At 41.1% G+C, this 26,982-nt stretch overlaps 1 protein-coding gene across 3 annotated transcripts in view; it reads left to right on the top strand.

Annotated features, from left to right (window-relative positions):
• Positions 1 to 3,357: 3,357 nt before the first annotated feature.
• LOC144006331 (cell adhesion molecule DSCAML1-like) overlaps positions 3,358 to 26,982 on the top strand; it is a 68,960-nt gene continuing 45,335 nt past the window's right edge. For 2 of the 3 annotated variants that reach the window (XM_077505119.1, XM_077505122.1), the window contains exons 1-3: positions 3,397 to 3,579; positions 12,053 to 12,373; positions 14,434 to 14,580. In XM_077505119.1, coding sequence (XP_077361245.1) covers positions 3,537 to 3,579; positions 12,053 to 12,373; positions 14,434 to 14,580 — 511 coding nt within the window. In that variant the 5' untranslated portion in view covers positions 3,397 to 3,536. Of the gene's footprint in view, positions 3,580 to 12,052; positions 12,374 to 14,433; positions 14,581 to 26,982 lie in introns of all 3 variants that reach the window. The other variant, XM_077505120.1, reaches the window with a different exon arrangement.

Below are 26,982 nucleotides of genomic sequence, written 5' to 3'. Positions count from 1 at the left end.
GGACATTTTTTTGTAACGGTCAAGGCTACATGATTGAAGCTGTATTGTGGCTACAATGAATCTGCTGTCAATACGTAAAATGGGGGTTGGTGGTCCGGATTCCTGGAGTGCGGCTGGCGTGGGCCGCTAGGCTGGGTAGCGCTCAGGAGTCATCAAGAACAACAGTGGTGTGCTGAGATGACCAGAATCGAGGCAAAAATTGCTTGAAAGCAATGAGCCGAATGCAAACCGATCTACTCTTCTGGAAGACACAACATGTGTGAAAGCTGATCCGAGGTCAGGGAAGACGCTACTGGTGAAAGAGAAGAATTGTCTGGTATAGTATGGGATGGATAACGATAAAAATGAATGACTATTCTAAATTAATGTATATGACTGATGCGTTATAGTAATTGGTCAATGGGGACGGGTCTCGAATAAGCTTCGGCTTCTACCCGTCAGCCCTTCTTTCGGATGTCAATGTTGCAAATGATGTGATGTGATTGATGTAAGCTGTAATGTGCCCGAAAGTAATAAAAGATGAAGAAAAAAAAAAAACTAAATCAAACCAAAATATCTTTGTAAAAACAAACAAAATACATTGTGCAGTCTTTGTATCTTCTGCTTTAAAAAAAAAAAAAAAGAATTAATTAATGCATTTAAATAATGACTCAATTTAAAATGTATTGCACATATGATAAATACATTAAAAAGTGTAAATGTACTGTACTTTAAACTTCAATATAACTCAACTGTAATTAAAATGTACTGTACTTCCATCCATCCATCTTCTACCGCTTAACCGAGGTCGAGTAAATACTGTATTTTGAAGTAATGAATGAGAAGATGCTTACTCTCTTTTATCAATCAATTATTCAGAGGTTAATTGTAACTTCTGCCATCTAGTGGAAGAACATTTAATAGTTCAGCCTGTCACTACACGTCTCTGGCATGAACAAAGATAAATAATTTAGTCAATAATAATTTCATGAAAATTATTATTATTTTTCTCTCGCCTCTAACAATAGTGTTTGGGAATCACTGCAGGACAAATGAAAATAAACATCAGGTAAAACGATTACCACTTATAGTCCAATGGGCTCTTTGCACAGCTCGACTACTTCCTGAATTGAATACCACGTTTTTGGGCTCCGGGTGGAGGAGTGGAACCGTCACTTGCCTTTGGTGCCAGTTGGCGTGGGTTCACTTCTCTGCCTGGGAGACCATGTGCGTCTTACATGATGTAAGCTTGTGTGAGTGAGTGATATATAAAAAAAATAAAAAAAACAATAAAAATTTGAACAAAAAAAAAAAAAAAAAAAAAAAAAAAAAAAAAAAAAAATACCACGTTTTTGTTTCCGGTCTTTCATGAGTGGACAAACTGATTAATTCAGGTGTGTCTGGCCAATGTCGTTGTAGTTACTCAGATCAGGCACACCTGGATTAATCAGCTTGTTTACTCATGAAAGACCGGAAACGAAGGAGTGGTGTTGAGTTCAGGAAGTAGTGGATTTGTGCAAAGAGCCCATTACCTCCACTTTTTCTTCTACTTTTTTTTTTTTTTTTTTTTTAATTATCATCTATTGTCAGTTCACCTGATCCTTGAGATGACGGCAGCACTCAAATACTGGTAAGAAAAGAAGCTTAATATTGAATGTAGCCTATCTACACTACAAGAGTGTGCGTGAACTTAATTGTATGAATTGAAAAATGATGGCGGTTGGTGGAATGTTGGCAGTCTTTAATTAGCACTGTGTGGAAGACATAGAAACTGGGTGGACTTTTTTTTTTTTTTTTTTTTTTTTTTTTTGCGAGAGAAATAAAGGTTATTGGAACTTTCACTAGCCTAGCATAGCTTGTAAACAGAACTCGGTGTTTCTTATTCTCCACTAATCACACACCACTCTCACACTTGCGTAATGTTGCTGCGTCATTAACTGGTTATCATTTAGTTTATTGAATAAACTTTGTTTAAAACGTTGTTTGATTGCTGTCACTGTACATAGTTGACAGGGTGCACGTTCACATACAACCAGCAGATGTCAGGAGTGTGTTAAATTTGGACACTGCTACTATCACCTGGGTGCAAAGTGGTTTTACTTTCCCAATCTTTATTGAGCCAACCTAGCACATGTTTTAGGTACAAAATTTCACGGCACATCACCAAACTGCAATGTCACATAAATATACATACTCAAATAATGATAATCTCGAATTTACGTAATCTGGGTGTGTTTTTGTTTTGTTTTGGTTTTTTTGCTGCTATTATGACTGGCAACAGGTGAACACGAGTGAAAGTTCTGCCATCTAGCGGACGAGCATTTACCTGTTCTGCCTGTCACTTTAAATCGCTGGCATAGATAGAATTGAGATATTGTACAATGTAAATTAGTTATAGTGAGTAAATGGGAGCAATATTTACCGGCTAGCACAATGGTCAAAACAAAATATTTTTTTACCAGAGGGTGCTAGCTTTCGGTGTGAAAATTGTCAAGCCATCGTTTTAATTTGTATTTAAAAAAAACACACACAAAAATAACTTCGTAAAAATACATGCACTTTCTTAGATGTTATTCGTTTTTATTTATTTATTTTTTGACACAACTGCAGTACACATTTTACTTTGAAACGTTCAATGAGCTCGGTATCCCCACATAGCAATTTATGAAGACACAGTGGACACGTTCAGGTTTGATGTTTAAATGTCAATAATTCTTAAACAAAAATATTAGTTTTAATTTACCCTGCTGTCTTTTTATATATTTTTTTATTTATTTTTTTGACACAACTGCAGTACACATTTTACTTTGAAACGTTCAATGAGCTCGGTATCCCCACATAGCAATTTATGAAGACACAGTGGACACGTTCAGGTTTGATGTTTAAATGTCAATAATTCTCAAACAAAAATATTAGTTTTATTTTACCCTGCTGTCTTTTTATTTGTTTATTCCTCCGTGCACACAGCTGCGCTCTCCATTCTCACCACTTTCTCCCCCAGGATTGCAGAGAAAAACAATTTGTTATCATGTAATGGAAGTCCAAACCGTTCAATTGTTCAAAAATATATTTTTAAAAGATATATATAGAGAGATAACGTTAACCCAACGACAAGGCTTCGGTTCCAACGTAGCGCCTCGATCTGGTCCACATTTTGCAAAGAGGCAGGGGTCATCCTGCCCTCACAGGTGGGCACCAAACGATCCAGCTCCACAACTTTTGTGGCAACTGATGGACCAAGAGGACCACGGTCAGGCCCATATGAACCCCATGGACCAGAGCCGGTCTGTGGAGGATGGTGGATGTTGGATTTGCTCACGCGCTAGTCCCGAGAAGAGAGGAGGGACTTGGGCGGGGCTGAGGCTCTTCTCCTTTCCCAACCATTCTTAGTGGGGCGGCAGGGCTGGAGAGACCTCCGGGGAGCACAGTCGCCAGTCCAGCACGGAGACGCACCTGGCCCCCCGAAAAAAAAAGAAGAAGAAAAAGGGGGGGTGACGCGCCTCACGCTCGCCAGGATTGCAAACATCTCCCAAAAAAATATACCTGCTATTTATGGCATGTGGCTTGTAACTTTACTCCTGCTGTACTCTCTCCAAGAAGGTAAGACAAATGCATTATTGTCATTTCCATCCCATAGAGTGAGTGTGATAGTTTTTTTTTAAGTTGATTTAACGGCGAACATCAATCGAAAGTGTTGTAAATGCATTAATTCCCGATGTGTGCCGATGCTTGCGCTTTGGCGCGTCGACTAATTAAAGAGAGAAACATGATGCTTTTTAAAATAAACAAATACATAAAAAGGACATCTCAAAATGTGCATGTTTTGGAGAAAGTGATGATGAAAAGTGTGTTTTTGTGCGAGCTGATGTGGGCCCGTGCACGCCTGGATTGTTTTTCGCATTACCAGTTAGGATATGAATATGTAAAATGGCTGAATGGAGAGAATGAGGTGCAAATACAGCGAGAGGTGGAAAACATGCAAATCTTCCAATCGATCCTTAATTGTCTATCGCGACGATTTACCTCCAAATCTGGCCCTCTGTAAAGTTTTCATAAAGCACGCATGTGGTTTGTCGTGATTATTTCCCCACTCATTGTGCATATTTTGCTAATTGCAGCTATTTTGATCAGGCCTCGTGTCCAGTCGCTCCTCCACAAAAAAACAGTGATTTCCATCAGGGTTTTTTTCGACTGATTAGTTATTTTTTTTGTAATTAGTGCCAATTTGTCGCAATTAGTAATTTGATGTGAACAAAAGGCATTTCCCTGACAACGGCTCTTTTGGCTAAATCAGGATAAACCCGCATAAAGGCCCTAATTGGTGCAATTAGCCGCTTGGATGTTACAGCGTTGAAATTGATTTACAAACGCAAAAAGGACGACATGCAGATTTTTTTCCCCCCTTTTCTTATATGAAATAAATCCTGACCCTGCTGCCAAGTTGATCCTTTGCTGTTAAAGTGCTTTATAATCTGGACACATCTGCATCGAAAATTGCAGAAATTAAGCACCATCTCCATCTCACATCCGGGCCTTTGTATCAACGAATATGTGACATTTTTTTTTTTAAATTAAAACGTGGATATGTCTGCTTTCTAAATAAACAAAACAAAGCATTTTTTTTCTTTTTGCACCATGTGATTAATAGTAATTATTTTTCATTTTTATTTTCTAAAATCAAATATCCTCTTTATTTATTTATCAACTTGAAGGAGGAATTAATGAAGTCCCCCGTTTCCCCTCGCGCGTGCATGCGAATTTACGCAAATGAGGGCGTCCACAGGCAGGCAGGCAAGGCAAGGGGAGGTGGGCCAGATTGCAGACTTGCCCGGTCATGTTCCTCACTAATGGCGCACCTGGACCCCCAGACTGGTTCGCGCGCTTGCCGGGGTGTCGCGCGCGGCCGAGTGAGCGCGTGCGTGCGATGCGTGCGTGTCGCGTGCTCAATGGCGCGCAGGAAGAGAACGGGGACACCCTTGTTTTGCTCGTTGTAAACATATTTCCAATTGCATCTCACGCATAAGATGAAAAGCAAGTTTGTCACTTTTTATTTTTTTTTCCATTTTGCCTTTTGTGATGCGTTCAAGTGCAAACGTGAGGAGGAAAAAACAAAACAAAACACGAGTGTAATTAACGAATATTAGTTAGGCCGATGCCGGTAATTTTTAACCAGTTAGATATATTCGATCAAACTTGCAAGCTGTTATTCCCGTTTCTGATTGGTATCCATAATTACGTATAAGCTCGGAACGAATCGAACCCCGTTTGACGTATAGCGGCCTGCGACGTCGTGGGCCTTCTTATGAAGCTCCTATTAAAACGTTCCAAATAAAACGAAAATGTGAATTTGAAGCTCGCCAAGCAATAAAGGTGATCCTTCACCCTGGCACGTTCGCGTGTCCCCCATATGCAGCTCAACCTCCACAAATAGAAATATGCTAAATTCGCCCTCCCTCCCCGCAGTCCAATTCCCAGTGCTGTCTTTGCAAGGCTGCACAATTAAAGCTGCAATGTGTGAGCAGTAGGCACCGCTGAATGACAGAGCTGTGGGCTCCACTGCGGTGACATTATTAAGGCAGCTTTCCGTTTCCACAATTCAAATCCTGAATAAATATTTATTTATGTAAAAATGAATGCATGTGCACCATCTGGATGTAAATAATTTCAAACAGACACCCGCAGTGTGCTGCATCTTCGCCGTTATGTAAATACTGGCCCTCACAAATTGTCAGTTTTACCGTTCAGTTTCAGACAAAACCCAAAATGCACTTTTAAGTTAACCTTGCTGCAAAGTTGAGATGTGCAGGCATTCACGCTCAGTCCATTATTAATCACATTTCAAAGCCAAATAAACTGTTGATGGCAACTTGCGTGTTCAACTAACCGAAGCTGGTCGAGCCGCATGTTTTTCGGGGTTAGTCGTTGCAATTCGGCAAATGTCAAATCTGTGAAGCAAGTGGTTGTTTTTGTTCATCTCCCTCTCCAATCGCTCCCTCCCGCCATCGTTTCCTCCTCTCGCAGCAACTCCCCTCCCTCTTTCCCCTCATCACTAGGCAGAATTAAAGGCTGGGGGGGGGGGGGGGGGGGGGGCGTTTATGCAGACTGTGCCGGGACTTGTGATCCACAGATTTGATATTCACATTAGGAGAGAAACTGGCTGCTTTGATGTGGAGGGGGAGCAGGTCCCAGGGGACTGCTGAAGTAGCACACTTTTTTTTTTTTTTTTTTTTTTTTTACTGACACAGCACTGGCCGGGGGTGGCTTGGTGGGGTGATGTTGGAGAGGGGGGGGGCGTAGCAGATTGTTGGGCAGGGTGTGCCAATACACAGTAGGTGGGAACTGCGATATCGCTGAGTTGATTAGATGTAACCCCAACCACACCCCCCTCATGCTCCTACTTTCCTCCTCCCACCCTCCACCTACTTACATGAGACCCCATGAGGATTATGTACAAGCTTACACGTATACCTTTATCTCATGACACCCCCCCAAATATTCAATTGACACCCCTTCTGATGCTTCAGTTCAGCTTTCCACACATTATCTAAACCAGGGGTGTCCAAACGTATTCATTTGAGGGCCACATACAGAAAATCAGAAGGACGCAAGGGCCACATAATGTTATGAAGAGGAATTGTGTTTCGTCCTAAAAATTGTACAAATAATGTATTTATTTATTTATTTATTTTTGCATACAAAATGCTACAGTATATAAACCAATTTATTTGTAATATGGCAGTAGGGTTATTATAGTTTTGGAATTTTTGATTTTAATTAGTTTTTATTAGTTTTCAGTGTGGTTCTGTTAGTTTTTTTTTATTAGTTTAGTTCTTTTAAAAAAAGCTTAGTTTTAGTTTAGTTTTTTAGTTTCAGTATTAGTATTGGTTAAAAAAAAATGGGGATGATTTTAAATGTGGCTTTTAGTAGATTTATTTTGATATAAACCGGAATAATGTCGTCACACCCATGGTGTTTTTTTAAATATTGCGCACGAGTAATACACATAAAAAAACAACATAAAACTAATACTGAAACAAACTAAATTAAAACTAAGCATTTATTAAAGAACTAAAACTAATAAAAAATTAACAAAACCACCCTGAAAAATAATTCAAACTAACTAAATTAAAAATAATAATAATTCAAAACAAAAGAAAACTAAAATGAAAAATTCCAAAACTATAATAACCCTACTGCCATATTACAAATAAATTGGTTTATATACTGTAGCATTTTGTATGTAAAAAAAAGTATGCAAAAGCACAAATAAATTATTTGTACAATTTTTAAGACTAAACACAATTTCTCTTAATAACATTATGTGGCCCTTGCGTCCTTCGGATTTTCTGGATGTGGCCCTCAAATGAAAAAGTTTGGACACCCCTGGCATAGAGGCACTGTTGACTCAGTGTCAACTAGTTTCCCTTCAAACTGCACGACAAGGAAACACTTCAATCTGGTTGGGTTGTGCACCCCCACCCCCACCTCACCCCCCTTGTCATCCCCATCAGCAAATCTAATAAAGAATGCTGTCAAATTGATCAGTGATGTAGATGGATGGAGATAATGGAGGAACATGCATTATTGCACCTCTGGTTGGGCACGGGGGGGGGGGGTTGCGAAAATGCATGTATGTTGAAACATTGGCGGCCCTGGGGTTTGTTTACCACCGCTTCCCATTACGGCCGTGTGCGCACGCACACTCCTGTGCGCGCGCACGCCCTAGTGAGGCGTAGATCAGCTGCATTATGCATGATGAAACCTTGCATAGGTTATGACTTCTACCTCTGCGACATACATATTCATGCGGCGCTCTGGCAGTATGTATAAAAAATAGTGGCTGCAGGTCTGCCAGTCCGTGCTGTACTGTAAGGTGCCGTGCTCCAACCGAGACTGGGCTTGAATAAGTACGGAATTTTCAGTGTTTTTGCGTGTTGTCGTACTCTCTGGTTGTTTGTGAGAGAAGTTACACAAAAAAATATTAAAAAATTTGTAGAGAGGTGAGACATAGGCCAAGTAAAGACCCCATTATCTAGTCTTAGCCATATTTTTTTCATTTGTACAGGAAAGGCAAAGGTAAAATTTCAAGATTATGAATTGGGGGGGGGCGGGGAGAATCTGAGATTTGAGAGTAGATGGGCAGTTTGTTACTGATTATAATTACTTCATTTGTGCTTCTCTTATTGCGTCAGGAATAATCAGCAAAGGTGAAGAAGCCTGAAAGCTTGAGTGATTGAGTAACTTTTTTTTTTTTTTTTTTTCTGTTCATATTATTTTTAGAAGTCAAGTTCTAGAAGTACACCTGGGATGTGGCTTTTTTTTTTTTTTTTTTTTTTTTTTAAATAGAATTGTTTGAGGATTTCTTAAAGAGAGAGGGAAAAAAAGTGTGCTTTTAATTTGTGCATTGTCTGGAACAGATATAATTCTTGCTAGCAACAACTTGATGTCTACCTGCTCAGTTGATTGATATCCAATACTGGAAGTGTATGAATATAAGCACAAAAATGCTTCCACTTGACTGACACCATCAAAGAAGGATTTAACAATGCTGTTATTCTTGTTTTTTAGTGATGTAGATCAGCACTTGATCATAGTAGGATGGCTTATTTATAATTTATTTACCTGACCGAGCAACACAAAAAGGTCTATATATATTTGTACTGCAAGATATTGTGAAAATATGCAATATAGTTTCTGAATATAGTGATATTTAAATTATTATTATTATTATTATTATTATTAATTTATTTTATTTATTTATATGTACTTAAAGAAATGACATTATAAAAATATTATCTAATGTAAAGTTGTTGTTTTTTTTTCTTGAGGCATATAAGCAAGTTCAGTGTATTCTTATATTATAGATATTGTTCAATTATCGGATGGCGATGCACATTTAAGTTTGCGTCTGTTCAAATTCAGATAAAGGTAATTCCATAAGATATTTTTTCGATATATAGCAAACATATCTGCGTTAATTAGGATCTGTAACTGTAATTTGTTTTTATTTGTGGTACATGACCTCCATGGTGGATTAGTGGTTAGCACAGTTCTGAGATTTGGAAGTTTGAATCCAAGGTTGCATTTTTTTTTATTTTATTTTAGTTTTTAAAACAGGCTCCCACTATGCTCCCCTTTTCAAACATGGCTTTGACCCTTGTCGTTTTCTTCCTCCTCCTTCCCTCTGTATCTGTGCATGTGCAATAACAATAAGGATTCATTTGTTTAGAATGTTAACCCGCCTCTTGCCCCAAGTCAGCTGTCTCCCGGTGTACCAGTAATTAATATTGTTGGCAAAAGTCCAAATGCATTTTTATGCCTGAAGTAGAAAAAGGAAACATTTGTTTTAATGGCATGATGCCAGGGGAAACATTGGCTTGTGTTTACATTATGTAATGCTAGCATGCTACATACAAGCTTTTCTGTATTCATGGAGAACATCATGTTCATGTCAGGTCAAAGGTCACTGACACACGTCCTCCCATACTGCTTATGACTGTTTGCACTTTCACATCGTGAAAACTAAAGTTTCCCCACCAAGCCAATGAAATATTCTGTATACTTGTTTACATCTGAGCCATTTTGACAAAACGCGCACGTTAGTGATGATCAGGATCTAAATTTAGATGTATCTCTTGGCTACTGCTGTCTTTCATGTGGATGCTGCTACTTCATTTTTTTTTTTCTGGTTGTTGTTTTCATCCTCACATGTTGTTGTTGAAGTGCCAGTGCCACCATGACAATACACCGTCTCCTCCCAGTGTGACAGAACTACTTTTGGTTTGTTTGCGCTTGGAGTGTAGTACGTGGCGCATGTGGCGAATGCGTGTTTACGTCGGCTCATTTTGACAGACTGAGTGGTGGGAGTTTGCTCTGATCCTGTTTCTGTTCCACTTCCTGCTCCATCAGTCCCCAGTGCTCCCCAGCCTTGTGTGTCCAGGCCCCCGGGCATATAATCCACAACCACAGCCCACTCCCTCCCCCCGACCCCAACAAGCTCTCAGGGTGACCCCCGCACTCCTCTACTCTCGTCCTGTCCCCCCATTGGGAGATTATAGATATTGCAATCTTTAATATGGCTTTATGCTCAGGGGCCATTATCAGTAATCTGCAGTGGGGAGGGAGTCTGACCTGGATTTTTCAGCTCACCACTGGACTGTCCGTCACTTTTCATATACCATCTGTAACATTCTGCACAGTTTTATCAATCTCAAGCTTAGGGGCACTCTCACTCCTTGTAAGAGCACTTTTAATATCGGTTGTTGGAAAAGTTAGCTCTCGGTAGTAGCGTCGTGACATTGTTGATCTACAGGCATCACTTGTGTTGAGCAGGTGTTTAACCCATTTTGTTATAGTACATCCATTTTTAGCTTTCATGGAGTTATTTGGGTTAAATCATAACCCAGCCGACGTTTTTACGGCAACTACCTTCAACTTTTATGTTCCTCACATTAATCTCGTACAGACAGACTTTTATGTATCCGGAATAGATGAAAGGGTCTGGTATAAAAGCACTGTTAGACTATATTAACTACACGATACTGTAAGAATATAATGATTTTTATTGTTACATACAAAATAAGCCGTAGTGTTGGATAGTCTGCCAACAGTTGGGACCATTTTTTTTTTTTTTAAACATATACAGTCACCATAAAAATAGGTCAAACATAGCAGAAAAATCATGCCCATCCTCCTTGTTCTTTTCTTATCCTTCCTTACTATGATGACCCCAAATTTTCAAGACCTCTCAACCCTCTTCCTCCATCTTCCCTCTCACTCTTCTTTCTCTGTCTGTGTTTAATCGGAGTGCCAGTATGTCTGTGTGCGTGCATTTGTGTGTGTGTGTGTTAAATATGTAAGGAGATTAAAACGACTTAAATCTGCGTCTGGCATAGAAATTCCAATCACATAACCTATCATCAGTGTTCACCCGCTTCCTCTTTGTTTGTGTACGCGTACAACTGTATAGAGGTAGCCGGCTCCTCCCCCTGCCCGTCCACCTTATTCACCACAGGCATTAGCCCAAATCCCTGGCTTTCTGCGTCACATGACTGATGTTTGCAGCTGGACAGTTGACGTACATTTGTTATGATTATTTTTCAATACATTTGAAGGACATTCTGGACTTAACTCATTCAGTGCCATTGACGGCTATACACGTCAAAAATCAATTTGAACTGGGGTGGCAGTAAATGAGTTAAATGGCGCCTTTTTGCCACCCTCACCTGGGCCTAATGTTGTGCAGAGCTGTCAAAATTAATCGATTATACTATTTACGATTATTATATTGTTAAAAAAAAAAAACTATTGTAATAATTGAGTAATCATTTGGAGCTTTTTTTTTTTTTTTAAATTCAAAATGGTCCTTATCTGATTTCAGCACATCAACAGTAATTGATCAAAATAAGACATTTGCAAACATCTTTAAAAAAATGGAATAATCAATATTGAATTCATTTTCCTTTTCGAGCCTGATATCGATTCATAAATCCATGAATCAATTATTTTAATATCTTTTCCCATAAATTCATAAAAAAAAATAGAATTTTAAAGGCCATTTTTTTATGTATTTTACTGTTATATTAACAATTTACTGTTCACATGAATGTTCCTTACGTTTACTAAAGACCTGACTTATTACACACTAAGATAATTCAGAGTCCTTAATTATGAAAGTATTTTCATCTCATCTTTGCTGATGTCAATGTTTGTGTAACACTTAAGTGATTATAACGTGTTATGCTCATGAATAAACTAAATCATTTAACCAGTCTCCACAAAAAACAATTTAGAATTTAATGCTTGTAGAGTTTTTATATTTAAGAAAACTGTATGTTAAATAATTAATTAATATCGGATTGAAGTGAAACGAATCAAACTGAATCGGGTACAAATCCAATCGAACTGAATGCTTGTGATTTGAAGGAAATTAGAATCAATACCCAGCCCCAGTTTTTACTTAGGGAAACAATGACCGAACTGGTAACATAGTACAATATTGAACAGTCGATTAATCGATTCTAAAAATATTCGCTCGTGACCTCACTTTTGTCTTTTCTGTTTACCCCTTCAGTACACAGTGAGGATGTGGGCTCTACCAGGCTGTACTTTGTGAATGCCTCCCTGCAGAGGGTAACCTACTCCAGCTCCGTGGGGGTGTCCCTACCCTGTCCAGCAGGGGGCACCCCCAGTGCCATTCTGCGCTGGTACCTGGCCACTGGCGACGACATCTACGACGTGCCCCACATCCGTCACGTGTACGCCAACGGCACCTTGCAGCTGTACCCCTTCTCGCCCTCTGCCTACAACAGCTACATCCATGACAACGACTACTTCTGCACTGCCGAGAACCAGGCGGGCAAGATCCGCAGCCCCAACATCCGCATCAAAGCTGGTGAGTTGTGTGGGGAGGTGTTGCGGGATGAGTCATAAAACAAAGTATTTGAGAATCTGCATGAGAGAGGAGAAAAAGCATCCCAAAGGTCAAAATGAGACTGCATGATGAGTCGGGCGGATGTGATTGACAGCTGAAAAAAAGACCAGCTCGCACACTGGATCACCTGCCCTAAAAATAGTCTGTCTGAACCCGAATGCAGGTTGACCTAGAACATAAACAGCGCACACATATTTGACTGAACCGCATCATCATTATAGTGATAAAATAGAGGTGCTATTTTAGTGTGTTTCTCAAATTAGTGTGAGTCAAATTAGATTTGGAAAAAAAGTGACAACATATTTGATTGTACTGTCACTATATTAGCAAAACTAACTGTTTTGTATTTGGTATTTGCAGCAGAGCGTTATTGCCAGTTGTAGAGTGATTCAATGAGTAGAGATGGGAAAATGTCTATTTTTGGCAAATCTGACCAGAAGCTCCCTCTGTGCTGTCATTTAGTCCCTCTTCTATCCTTCCTCTCCACCCAAGTTCTCCAAACTGCCCTCCTGTGTCAGACTAAATATAGCCACAGCACACTTCTTTAATGAATTCTCATTAACAACCCTAATTGGTGCTTTTCATTGATTAGAATGTGTGATGCTGCTTTAATGAGCCCGACCTCATCTCTTGTAAAATCGCACATTTGGGGGTTGCAGTTCTCTGGCCGTTCGTGAAGTAGAGACAGAGATTACTAAACAAATAGTAACCTCAAATCATCGGCGGAGTAAATCTGGATGATATAGTAGTTGCGCTGCGTCTGTTCTCTGCGGTTCATTCAGGCCAGTCGGTTCCACCCCCTTCCCTCCTGTCATCAACATCTGCTTTCATATTCTGCCTCCCAACACCAACCAGAACTAATACTCATATTCATTCTAATACTAATACTAGCGCCAAGTTGCGGATTTGAGCCAGGACCCTGAGCTGCATGCCAGCCGGGTGTTGCCTTCATTCCTACATGACCCAAAAGCCTGGCTGCAGGAGACAAGGGATTAGCGTGAACCAAACATCCTGTAGCCAGCGGCCTCCGTTGGGCCCGGGCAGCTCTTGAACAGGTTGCAGAGGAGGTTGAAGTATTTTTGAGGAGCAGGGGGGGCCTCATACTTGGTAAATCATCATAAAATTCCCTTTTCACAAATTGTATTACAAGTTAAAATATTCCAACAGCCGTTCCTTAGCAACCTTTTGACAACTTTTTATCCGATTTTGCTAATGAACCCCTGCTCATTCAACAGGGACAAAAAAAACAAAAAAAAATTTGAGAAGCTAAAAATGGACACTTGCTTCTTTTGTTCTGGATTTGACATCCTGATAAAGTTCTGAAAACGATGATTAATTCATCAAGATAACATGGCATTGCTGAAAGATAAGTGATTGTTAATGTAGAGTGCAGGCAGGATTAGCCTATGCCCGTTAAAACAAAGCTCAAGAACGGGCAAATAAACAACTGAATATATACAGCGTGCTGTAATTGATGAAAGAGCTCCGGGTGTTTTTAATGATGTAAACACAAGTAGATCATTATAGGTTTTGGAGCAGGATAAATATTGGGCTGCCATATTATTGAATTGCTCAGTGGTGTGATGGCAAAAGCCTCAACAAGGGAAGAATCAATCTGTCTGTCTAGTAGCTAGCTAACTTCTGTGTGTATCTAGCTAGCTTCTGTATGGATCTACTGTAGTTAGCTAGCTAGCTTCTGTATGTATCTACTGTAGCTAGCTTCTATATGTAACTTGCTAGCTAGCTAGCTTCTATATGTAACTTGCTAGCTGGCTAGCTAGCTTCTGTATGTATCTAGCTAGCTAGCTTCTATATGTAACTTGCTAGCTAGCTTCTGTATGTATCAGCTAGCTTCTGTATGTATCTGGCTAACTGGGTAATTTGCATCCGTTTAGCAAAGTTCTCCATGGGCTAGCCATATTCTGCATTTAGTTTGTGATATGCCAGTGTTTTTTTTTACTTTACAGTCACGCTATCAATAGAGCATCACTCTGTGTGTGACTGTATTTGTGTACGTGTAGTTTTCAGGGAGCCCTACACTGTGCGGGTGGCGGACCAGCGCTCGATGCGGGGCAATGTAGCCGTGTTCAAGTGCCTCATCCCCACAGCCGTGCAGGAGTATGTCAGTGTCGTATCTTGGGAGAGAGACACGGTTTCTATCGTCCCAGGTAAGGCATCTTTTTTTTTTTTTTTTTTCAACCAGGGTGATCTGTTGGCGGATGTTTTGTATGTCGTTTTTCAGGGATGAATTTAGTTTGTATTTGTGCATGACAGTTGACGTATGTTGACTTTTGTGTCTTCTGTCTGCTCACTCTTCTGGATCACTGATCTGGCCTTCCACCTCCTCCCAGCTTGAACCCCTCCCTTACTCAGCCTCATCTTTGCCCTCCTTTGTACAGATATTTCTCCCCCCCCCCACCCCAGTTATCGCTACCTTTACATCTCATTATATATGATACAAATGTTAAATCATGACATTAACTGTACCTAATTGATATCTAGTTGCGAGTTGTAATGACTATCTTTATAGTTGTCTTCATCAGGGCTTCCAAATTTTACATGGTCCTTGAAGATAGGAGCTCCAATTAGAGACAGTGGATGTCAATAGCATTGTCCCCACATTCCCATCTTCATGAACATAATTTGCAAGCGTGAGAGAAAAGAAACATCGTGATAAACCATTATGTCTTTATGTCTGTTTTATTATGTGATCACTGCTGAATTTGTGCAATTTGTGGGTCTACAATATGTGCAACTACAATGTTAAAGCGAAATGAGGAAACGAAAATGAAGCAAGGAGGCTAGTAGGGTAAGAATAGCCTCAGGTTCCGGCAGATGGTGTTTTATATCTTATGTATGCAAAGTCCAACGTTGTGTTGTGTTTAATAGTTGACATGCGGACCAGCAGTTTTAATGTAATTGTGAGAAAACATTATTTTGTGCATTTGCATCCATAGTGTATTTTTATTTTGTATCTTTTTTTTTTTTCATACGCTTTCAACCTTTCCACGGATGCGATGACAACTATGGCTGACTTCATTAGTTTGACTTGACATATCCTGATAACAAATCAGATCTGATAGCGGAATGCAAGACTTTGTTGTGTATATTGATGCTTTGCGTGTTTGGTTCGTTTGGCTGGGTGTACGATCACAAGGCTGCTGTGTGTATGTATGGGTATATAGGTCACTTGATGAGCAGTGAGTGTGAAGATCAGATGCTGAACATGATGAGCTGCTCGCTGAACTCGACTCTCTCCTCTGTACGAACAGTAGATTGCACAAACGCTGCAAGCCCTCACAGTGCAGCCAGTTCAACCTTGACCCCCTTTATCGGCGCATGCCAATCAAACATTAAATCCAGGCAGAAAATAAACACAAATCACCTGTCAGTTGGAAAATAATGCTGAAATGACCTTGCTTGCATGGAACTACACAAACAAAAAGGAAGGATTTATCACAAACGTTTTAGGTCACATTAACATTACTTTCTGGTTAGTGGATGTGTTAAAATTCATCTTTAGTACAACCCCTCAGACTAGGGCTGCTTGATTATGAAGAAAATATTAATCACGATTATTTTGAGAATAACTGTTTTTTTGGTACAAAATAATAAAATGCCAAAGCTATGCTAACACATGAGATCCACTAATATCCATGGACAAAATAAGATGTTTAGGTTACGTGCTAAATCCAAGTAGTGTATTCACCTGCTACCTGTGCCGTTGAGATGAGATCTCCATTTACACATTCAGTAGTACAATCACATATTGGGCCATTGGTTGAGTTGATGACATAACACCATGCAGCCTTGCCCTCTGAAGCCCAACCGTTTCCATCCCGACAGTCGCACATGTTCCCCATCTGTTTGTGTGTGTGTGTCTGTATATTAATATAAGTGTGTGTGTGTTTTAATACATTTGTGTGTGTCCCACTTTCCTGTCCAGCCATGACATTAAGGGGGTTTTAAAAGGGGAGGGGGTGCAGGCAGACTGACCTAGTTCCCTCTCACTTGCCCGTCCCGGTACCATCCCCGTGGTGTGAAGTCTCGTGCAAGTGCGTTTAAGCGCCCACATGAGAAAATACGGGATTGCAAATTGGAGTAGTGATCTAAAGGAGGAGAGTTGGAGTAGTGACAGAGAGATGAAGAGTTTGTGGACGGGCATAAAAAAAAATAACACACCATGAGCACAGATTTAAGCTGTCAGAGTAACCAGCAGAGAGCTAATGAGTGGCTCCGATGCATCCAGACTGGACCGGCAGATGGCTGCGGCCACATGGATGGCCCATAGAAGAAGCCCAACTATGCTTTATATCATCCACCTGCCACACAGTTTGCCTTTGTTTACTGGCGCAGTCATTTCATACACATTCAAGACTGTAATGGTTAAAAAAAAAACAGAAGAGAGACATTTATTGTTGCTTTCCACATTTGTTTTAATGGACTGTATTTTGTCCTTCACAAATGTGAACGTGAAATCCGAGCGCAAATTATGCAAATCAGGAAGGGGCCACTAAATGAAAGTAATTACAGGTATTTTATTCTATGCTTTGGCTCACTATAATATTGTAGAACAGTGGTGTCCAAACTACGGCCCGGGGGCCATTTGCGGCCCGCCATACATTTTTTTGGCGGCCTGCGACAAATACTAAAAAGAATTTTTCAATGCTGTTTTAAAAAAAAAAAAAGAAAAAAAAAAGGGTGGATTACATTTCTAGCTATGTAAATAAAGACAACTTTGCAGCTAATAATTCAGTTTCAGAAATAAAAATAGTTTCTTCCACTTGTTGCTTAGTGTCAAGGTCCAATTTGTGAAAACATCACATTAAATTAATGGTTCTTAAGTGTGGTCTGTTTACTACCGATTGTTCTTGTTGTAGTTCAGAATGTCAAGTTGGTAGTGGAGAGGCGTATCTATTATCGTGGCACACAGTGGTCACTATTTGCCTTGTGACTGTTAGCAGTTTTCAGTAAGTAACTGCACATTATATCAACAATTTCTAAATGCGTCATTGATTTTTACCATGTTTAACTCATTCACTGCCATTGACGGAAAAAGACGTCAAATGATGCATTTTTTGCTGGTCTGGCAATGAATGTGTTAATAAATAACTTTAAAAAAAAATCAAAGTGGCCCTTGCAGCTTTCTATTTTTCTGTATGTGGCCCTCAGAGGAAAAAGTTTGGACACCCCTGTTGTAGAAGCTAATAATATTTAGCTTACATCTGTGAGTAAAACTAATACGATCTTGGATACTAATGGGCGCCACTGAGTGACAAGGTCACTTACAGGCTACATTACTGATCAATTCTCTGCCCCTGGCGTCCTTGTTGGAAGTCAGGCTTTTCAAAACACACGCGCACGCACATACTGGGTGGTCACAGGGTTGAATGGAGAACAGCTGGATGTTGCCATTACAGTCCGTTTGCAAGCTAAGCAAATCTCGGTAACAAATCTAAACTGATTAGTTCATCAGCGTTGCGTCAGTTTGATGAAGATGATGATCTGCACTTCATCTCCAATGTGCCATGTGATCAATATCAATTCAAATGCTCAAATGACCAGAACTTCATTTCTCCTGTCAATCAACTGACACATTTACTTCAACAATGTGCTAGGCAAAATAATCACTTTTATTTATATTTTTTAGTCATCCCGACATGACAACCGGATCATTTTGTTGACGTTTGTTTCTTTAAAAAAATAAAAATTAAAAAAAAGTTCCCTCAAAGCCTTGCAAAACATATCTGCTGTGATTGTTTGAAGACAAATATTTGAGTAGTTTCTCTATATTCTGTATGCAATCGTACTTACTGTATTGCTGGTTTTTGTTACCAATTTAGTAGAGTTGCACCAACCCAATCATGTGATTTTCCGCTAATTGTAACTTGCTGAAAAAAATCGGCATTTTAAATGTTCTTACTTCCTAAAGTCAAGAGTCAAGTATTCATCTACTTGACTTGAACCATTGATTATTTAAAGCCGTTCTATTAAGAGTAATTTGTCCCCAAAGCAGATGTGTGACCAGGAAACAGATGAGTCGGACCAAATTTTGTCATAATCCCACGTCTCATGTGGGCTTTCAAATTGTCGCCAATACATCTCCGTAAACCTCCTCCACCCTTCGGCCGTTAATGTGCTTAAATAGCGGCGATTCGCCCGCTAACTTTCTTCGTGTGTGGTGTTTCTATACAGTCCGCCATGTTTTCTGCCACACAGCTATCCGCGCATGCGCTAAAAAATGTCAACAAAGGATTCTCCTATAGGCCAGTATGGGGAGTAGCCATGTTTTGGGACACGCACACTCGCACGCACATCCGAACACAGTTTCTGTTGGTAAATCTGTGCTTGTGCGCACACAGCAAAGAATACATGAATAAAAAAACACGTGTCCGGGACACCACAGACTCATGTAAACACTGGTTTTACAAAGGCACTCACTTCTAGGGAGAACAAACATACAAGCCCAACATCACATGCAAGCACACACACACATTGAATCTTAACACAATAAAGCCATTTCCAGATTTTACATGAACCTGCCTGAATAGGGAGAAGTCATTAAACATTAACCTGGGGTGCATTAAGGCTGCGCTCGCCTGTGCGGCGGTGGTCCTGTCGCGCTTGGTTCGACAATTGTGCGACGGGGGGGGGGGAGGCTGGGGAGCACATGGCCTCCCCGGGGCTCATGGGACACAACCTCATTGACTGTAACCCCCCCCCCCCCCACCTCCAAACTGCCCAGCGATATCATGTTTGCCTCTGCTGCCCCATGTGGCACACAGCAGGGTGTCGCCATGCAGCTGATATCATGCCGACAAACATGCAGCAAAGGAAGGAAATTGCAAGACGGCATCACGTCACTTTGCAGCGTTTTGCCGTTTCCCTCACCTCCGCATGTGCTTCCCTCGCTTTTGTACGTACAATTTTGCTCCGTTTGAGAGCGAGAGGAACAGATGGGCTGCTGGCAGCCATCTTTTTACTCAGTTAGGTTGAGTAGGCACGTGGAAGAGTGTGTTAATTAGCACAAACAAGCGCGCGCGCACGTGGCCACAATAGGCATAATTATTTCTGCTTGAGAGGCCAGTTTTAGTAGGGGGGGGGGCAGCGAGAGGCGGAGTACAACAATGCCCCAACCACGGGCTTTGTATGCATTGAGGAGAGGGCTGACAAGTGTCGACTATTATTGACTATTTACACACGACGACACGCCCGCGCACGTGTGCTCAACGCGGCACGGCCCCGCCGTTTTCCCCTTCTTTTGCGTCTCTATCAAGCACTCGCGTTACACACTTGGGACGCACACGCGTGCGGTATGAGCATGTTTGTCGAGCATCGGCGTATCAGTGTCAATCAGTGTAAGAGGGAGAGATGGGGAAGTCCCTGAGAGCACATCACTCTGACACAAATCTGGCCACCGCCTCAGCCTTCAAGCCAGGCTTTAGTGACAATACAGTTGACACGGGGAGAGACTTACTACATCCTGGCTCTCATTTACAGATTTAGAAACAAAAAAATTAAAATTGTTTTGATTCGTACATAATTTTTATTGAATAAACAAAGATTAGAATCGAGTAGAAAATGGACCTGAAGACCATTTTAAAGCAAACGCTACCAAGAACATTTACAGTAGAATAGAAAGGTGACAATTTCTTACGATTTGGGCGAGTACTGATACTGGGTACTCTGTTACAGCTGCCGATACCAGTCACTGATACTCAAAGCGAACAAGATCTGACATTAAGCCCTCCTCGGCATTAGATGGCAGTTCGACACATCGCATATTTTTTTCACAATTTTTCATCACTGTGTTAAATGAAATTTTATACATGAAAAAGTACTCGGTATCGGTGAGTACTCAAAAGAGTATCAAACATCCCGACTCAAAATATTGCAAGCTGATCATCTTACAATTTTTTGGGGAGCATTTAGTACTAGTGTGTAAAATAATACTCTTTCGATTTTTAATCGTGTTCACCCGGTGGTACTTGTTGGAATTCATGATGATTAAGTAACGATACCAGGTATTGGTATCTGGCTGATGTTGAGGCGGTTTTATGAATTAGAACTATAAATTAAAAACTAGAAGAATAGAAAATTGCTATATTCGGATATATAGGCATTTCTTTAAATTATCTGTTATTCTGCGTGCTTTTTTTCATGTCTCAAAAGCACTAGTGGTATCGGTACTTGGAATCAGTATCGGTGATTTCTCAAACGTCGAGTGCTCCTACCGGCATGAGCCTGAAAAAAAAAAATGTTTTATTCATCTCATATACTCACAATACTATACAAACAAAATATATTCACCAGTAAGATTGAAAATTTGATTTAAAAAAAAAAAAAAGAACAAACAAAAGAAATAATAATAAAACCCTCATACCCAAATCTAATTAATCAGGTGTGCATATGAGAAGGGGCAGAATAAAGCATTTTAGCTTATCTAGTCATGTGCTAGCATGTTGGTCATAATCTGCGTGTGCGTGTATGTACTGTATATGTACACACAAATACACACTCTGCATCTACAGTAAAACGTAGTGAAGTAATAATGAAAAATTTGAGTATGAAGCCTTTGGGTTGTGCAGTTGCCGTTGATTTTCCCCAGCTAATTTTTAGGTTAAAGTGAGTTGTCAAAACTCTGACAGCACTATTGAGTATTCACGGAATTGATTATTCTACCAGGTCTTCGTCACGGTCTACACGATAATACTGGTGGCTTTGAGTGTGTATGGCTTTAAAAGGTAGGGCCTGGTGAGTGATGTGGGAAGTCAAAAAATGAGAACAGTTGGTTGTGTTGTGAGCTCAGGTTAGTAGCTCGCTTTTAACTGGCTCACACTTTTCCTGTTTTGATGTGTAATAATTAAACAAATATACTGATACTGATTAACACAAGCCAATTCTCGCCGATGCCTCAATAAACCTCACATCTCATTTTCTAAGTATTCCGAGTCTCTAACAGAAGTGAAAGCAGGGAGGCTTGTGCCAAGGCTTAGTGAAAATAAGTGAATGGGGATATCTGGCTCGGATTGGGTTAAGAAATGGGATTTAAGTAAAGAGGTTTTAACCCTTTTCCTCCTGCTTTTCTTCCATTGCTTTGTTTCGGCTAGTGAAAGACGGATTAGTGCCGAGAGATTACAGCACGTTTTGCCAAGAAAATGGTGTTCAAGGAAACACTTGTTCAAATGTTTGGTGAGCCACATTTCTCCCTGTCATGAACAACAATTTATTTCCTTTTAATCCCCGGTAATCCCTTCATAGCATCTCTTTACTCGTAACTAAAAACAATTGATGGATTTCTCACTTGAGTCAGAATGAGGTCTATATTTCACGGCCAACACGAGCAGCCATAGAGGGGTCGGAGTGGCACATAATCAAGAATCAAATTTGATCCCTGGTGGGCCTCCGTGTGTCATGTTCCTACATGACCCGGCAATCAGACCTATTGATCCGACTCGCTGTTTGCTGACCAAACGCACACAGATGTCACATCAATGCTATAGACCCTCTTTGAACTAATTCTGGGCGGGGGAGCTCAAAAAGGACAACAGCAGCCTGTGATGGTTCCTCTGTTGGTTCTCTGGATTAGTCGTATACTGACATCAATATCAGTATATTGATCATTCAAAGTGGTTAAAACATGTTATTACGCTGAATATCCATAGCTAAAACATAATCTCAAAATAACTAGGGTGCGACCGCGACCGATATGGATTTATTGTGGGAATGCTGAAGCATAACAGCCAGTCAGATAATTCCATGTCAGTACTGGTACTCACATGTCTAGCCACAACCAATGAGATCGATTCACTGTCTATAGAAGCTGTCTGAGAAATGTGCGTGTTGCCGGATTATTGCTCGCTGTTCTCTGTGCTTCTCCGCAGTCCAAGGGAGCTAGGCGTCTCCTGATTCTCAATGTGTACTCGTTGCTTGTCGTTTAGTCAAGTTATGTGAATAAATAGTTAAAACCTTATTTGTGTCTGCGCTTTGGGATCCAACCTTCAGCACATAACAAAAGGAGAGGGACTAAAGAGCCACATGTGGCTCCTGAGCCGCAGGTTGCAAACCCCTGGACCAGTTTTTGGACACCAAAATGACACTGTATAGACTGCAATATTTGCTATATCTGTTCTAGCTCTGGCGGCACGGTGGTCGAGTGGTTAGCACATCCGCCTCCCAGTTCTGAGGACCCGGGTTCGAGTCCAGGCTCCGGCCTTCCTGGGTGGAGTTTGCATGTTCTCCCCGTGCCCGCGTGGGTCTTCTCCGGGTACTCTGGTCTCCTCCCACATTCGAAAGACATGCATGGCAGGTTAATTGGGGGCTCCGAATTGTCCCTAAGTGTGCTTGTGAATGTGGATGCTTGTTCGTCTCTGTGTGCCCTGCGATTGGCTGGCAACCAGTCCAGGGTGTCCCCCGCCTACTGCCCAGAGCCAGCTGAGATAGGTGCCAGCACCCCCCGCGACCCTTGTGAGGAATAAGCGGTCAAGAAAATGGATGGATGGATGGATGTTCTAGCTCTGTAAAGGTGTCTGATGGGGCTAACTTCTCTCACACCAAGCACATCCATGCAAAAGCTTTACTGAGCAACCGGGGTCATGCTGGAACAGCAAAGTTAAAGCAGACTATAAAATGTCATGTCCATGTTGACAACACGAGCTCAAGGTCAAGTTGCGATATAACAATGAGCAACTTTTAAGCGGCTGACGGCTCTTAAAATGTCACATCGGGTTATTTGTTTACTTCGCTTGCCTGGGATTTCAGCCATCGTCCGTGGTAAACACTGACAATCTCTCTGCGTGCGTGCGTGCCTGCTTTTGCACGTGTGTGTGTGTGTCGCCAGTTAAGCCCCGTCTCTCTCCATGCTGGCCAGTGACACTCCTCTGCCACCAGCACTCTAATGGTTGGGTGGAGGGAAGGTGGTGGTGGTGGGGGGGGCGGTTAGCGGGGAGACCAGGCGACTCACTCAGTGCTGCTAATGCAGCTCACGGCCTCAGGCCATGGGCTAAGCTGAAGTGCACCTCACCATATACACACATGCACACAATATATATTCCATTGTGTTGTTGAACCAAAACAACTTGGTGGGGGCTAGTGATCGTCCGCTAGATTATTATTTTGTTATATTTAATCGCATGTTTTTGTGTGGAACTGGCTCCTTTCAGAGATGAACACTCAGTTTAGGATCCAGTGCTGGGTAGTTGAACCGAGGTTAGCATCTTTCTACAAACTGCGGTGAATTGCGATTTGTGTGTGTGTACGTGGTTTTGCTCTCCCGGGACCCTCATTATCACTGCTGTCCCAGATGTCACCAGGCACATGAAACACATCATGAATAATGGAGTCCTATTTCTACATCTTTCTCCACGTGGCAGCCTCCGTCCACCGGATTTCCCTCTGATGCCGAGTCTGCGGCCTGCTCCCTCTTTCCTGGATGGACCGTTTAGTTTTACGCGCTGTTGTTACGCCTTGTCTGCTCACGACGCATTTATGGAGGGGAACGTGGCTCTGCAGTGTGGAGTTGTATCTATGGAAACTACATGCTTTGCATAAGAAGACTTTTACGAGGGTCCCCCGCTGTCCATTCAGCACCACACATGTACTCCCCACCCACCCATCCCCCAGTGTTTACCGTTTAAAGTCACACAGGGCAATTTGGGACAGAGCAGCCAGTGGAGCAGAAGAGACGTTGTCCCATCGCAATGGAAACTGGACTTTTAGTCTGTCTGGTCCGCCCCTCCTTTCCTCGACAACCATTCTTCTTCTTCACCTTTGTGTTAGGGCTGGATGATTATGGGTTCATTTCCATTCTTCAACATTACCCTTATCTCTTGATCATATTGACGTTAGCTTATGTTATTTTAACAAGTCTTGGGACTTACTGGGCTAACGTGCGACCTTGGGGATTGTATTTCATGCCATGTCACATGGAAATGTGTGGAAAAAGTCCATGGATCTTTTGAAGGAAAGGAAAATTCTTTGAATGCTTGAAGACTGAACTTTAAATATAACTTGAAAGAATAATGAGAAAAGAAGTTAGTAAGAAAGTAATGTAAGAATATATTAGCTCCCAATAACGTGTAAATACGTATTTTTTAATGTTTTAAGTTTCCCAAAGCCGTATTTATACGTTTTTTTGTTTTGTTTTTTTATGCTAGAGCATACAAAAGGCTTTGATGCAGCCTCTCAACTGCAAAGAACGGTTGCAGAAATGGTAGTTATTACACAAATGGCCAGCAGGTGGCAGCAGAGCAAAGGAGATCAACCAGAGCCACGTAGAAAAAAAGCTAAATTACTTAGAGTTTTGAATAGATTTGTGAAAACTGATGAAACTTAGCTCTCTTCTAATGCTAATTGCTGCAAAACGGAAACAGAAAGAAACATACTTTTTTTTCCTGATGAAAGAAGACTTTAATCTTTCTTTTGATAGGTTCCGTGATTTTATAGCAGTAGAACACAATATTGTGTGGGCCTTGCAAAATCAGTCAAAATCCAGTAAAACAGCCGGGAGCGAATGGGATTGTTTCTGTGAAAATGGCTGGGAGTGAAAGAGTTAACATAATAGCAATTGAAAAAAGAAATACTGGTTGTTGTGCGTTTTGGCCTCTTGGGGCAGTGTGGCGCTGTGTATGTATGGAGTAAACATAATGAGAACAGAAGAAAGTTGTGAGTGAAATCTATTAAAACTCTGATTGCCAACAACGATTAATATTGATTAGTAAAATTCCGATGAATGGAATGCCATCTTTCATTTAGTAGCCACATTGAATATGTAGTAAAGGCAAACAATATTCTTTTTGCCTTGAAAGGTGAGTTAAAATGCTCAAAAGCTGGTACTGTGGATTTTTTTTGTTTTGTTTTTATAACATGTGGCAGTCAGAGTTAATATAACTTATTTTTTACGAGTGTGTATGTGCTTCCACACCGTTTGTATGTGCATGTTTGTTATATTGAAGGAATATCACTCCCAAAGTTGATCCTGCTTTCCCCTTTAGCATTTCAATTGGATATTACTTTGACTTTAGCATTAGCGGCTAGTGATGTTTTAAAAACAAAGTATGTTTTGTATTTAAATACACGATGTGTAGAATTCTTTTTTGTTGTGAGTTTTAGTTTTACAGAAAACGCCAACTGGGGTGTCATTAAATAGTTTAAAGCACGTTCAAGGTCGGCAGAATCACCTACGCTAAAGCTTGCTACGCGAGCAACATGGTGCATTCAAGGTACTTTCACTAGCTAACGGACCGCGCCGTTCTGCACGTTAATTGTCTTCTTTGATTCTAACGTGACGTTTTAAAGATCTAGAGAAGCCAAAATCGAAATCATAATTACATTTTCGATTAATCGTCCAGCCCTGCTTTGTGTCCTCTTTGTCATGTCTGCGCACGCGACTGTCCAACATGAGCAGTGGCAAAGAGCGGACATGATTGAAAGATGAGGCAAGCGGTCAGAATTGCTCAGGAAAGGGCACAGCAGTTTGGATTAGACAGTGAAGCGTGGCTTTTTAATGAAAACGCGACAGAGCCGCCACCGCCGCCGCGTTCCCCGTCCAGCCTCCCCGCATCTTCCGGAAAATGAACAGAGAGGAAGCGAGGGCGAAAAAGGGCCGATATTGCTCATGCGGCGTGGTCTTAACTGGCAGCGTGACTTCTGCCCCGTCTGAGCAGCTCGGTGGCCTGAACAAAGTCTCTTTTGTGGAGGAGATGCGGCGGGGGCGGGCTCCCGATGCACCGTCGCTTGTTATACGTCAGTTGGGCCAATAGAACCTGCTTAGAATGTGAATTGAAGGAGTTAAGAGGACGCCATTCATGGACGTTAAGTGTGAAACAGAATAAAAGCCAGAGAAGTGTATATATTTAATTGGCTGACACCTGCTTCTACTTGTGCTTTTAATCTATACGCAGTAGAGAGAGGGAGCAATGTTAGGGCGGAGTGAGTGTGCACTTTGAATACAGATGCAACACCCCTTTTTTTGCATGAGGTTTGAAAGGATGAGAGCTCACAGACATGGGCTGTTACCTCCGCCGCCGTTTTCATCGCCATTCTTCTCCTTCAATTTTTCTTCCAATGGAGCCGCTTCAGCTACAACTTCCATAAATGTTCACTGACTCCACGGTGCTAAATTTACAGCATTACTTTTTTGTTCCGACTGAGAAACACGATTTGTCCTATTTTAAGCCTGGTTTGTTGATGGCTTTTGTGTGTGTGAGTTTATTCCAGCACCACGGAGAGTATCTCCAGAATACGCCTTTTTTTTTTTTTCCCCTTTCTTCCCATGACAGTTCCACCTCTTTGATCCATTCCTCCCCCCACCTATTCTCACCTTCTTTCACATTCTTCTCTGCGACAGAATGCAGTTTTCTAATGTCAAAATCAGAAGATTCTCTGATTTTAAACTCTGAGGTTGTCATCCAATTACAAGTGGAAACAAAACACCGTCGTGCTTGTCCACTGTGAGTTCATTTGTATGCTTGAATGTGTTTGCGTCCCATAAATATGCATGTCTAAATCCTTTGTTTGCTCCTTTCGAATTTGGTGGGAAGGAAAATTGTGAAATTATGAAAAATCAAGGA

The sequence above is a fragment of the Festucalex cinctus genome, chromosome 18, assembly GCF_051991245.1.
Source record: "Festucalex cinctus isolate MCC-2025b chromosome 18, RoL_Fcin_1.0, whole genome shotgun sequence".
Lineage (NCBI taxonomy): Eukaryota > Metazoa > Chordata > Actinopteri > Syngnathiformes > Syngnathidae > Festucalex > Festucalex cinctus.
Note: the sequence above shows the minus strand (reverse complement) of the source record. Positions and strands in the feature narration are given on the sequence as shown.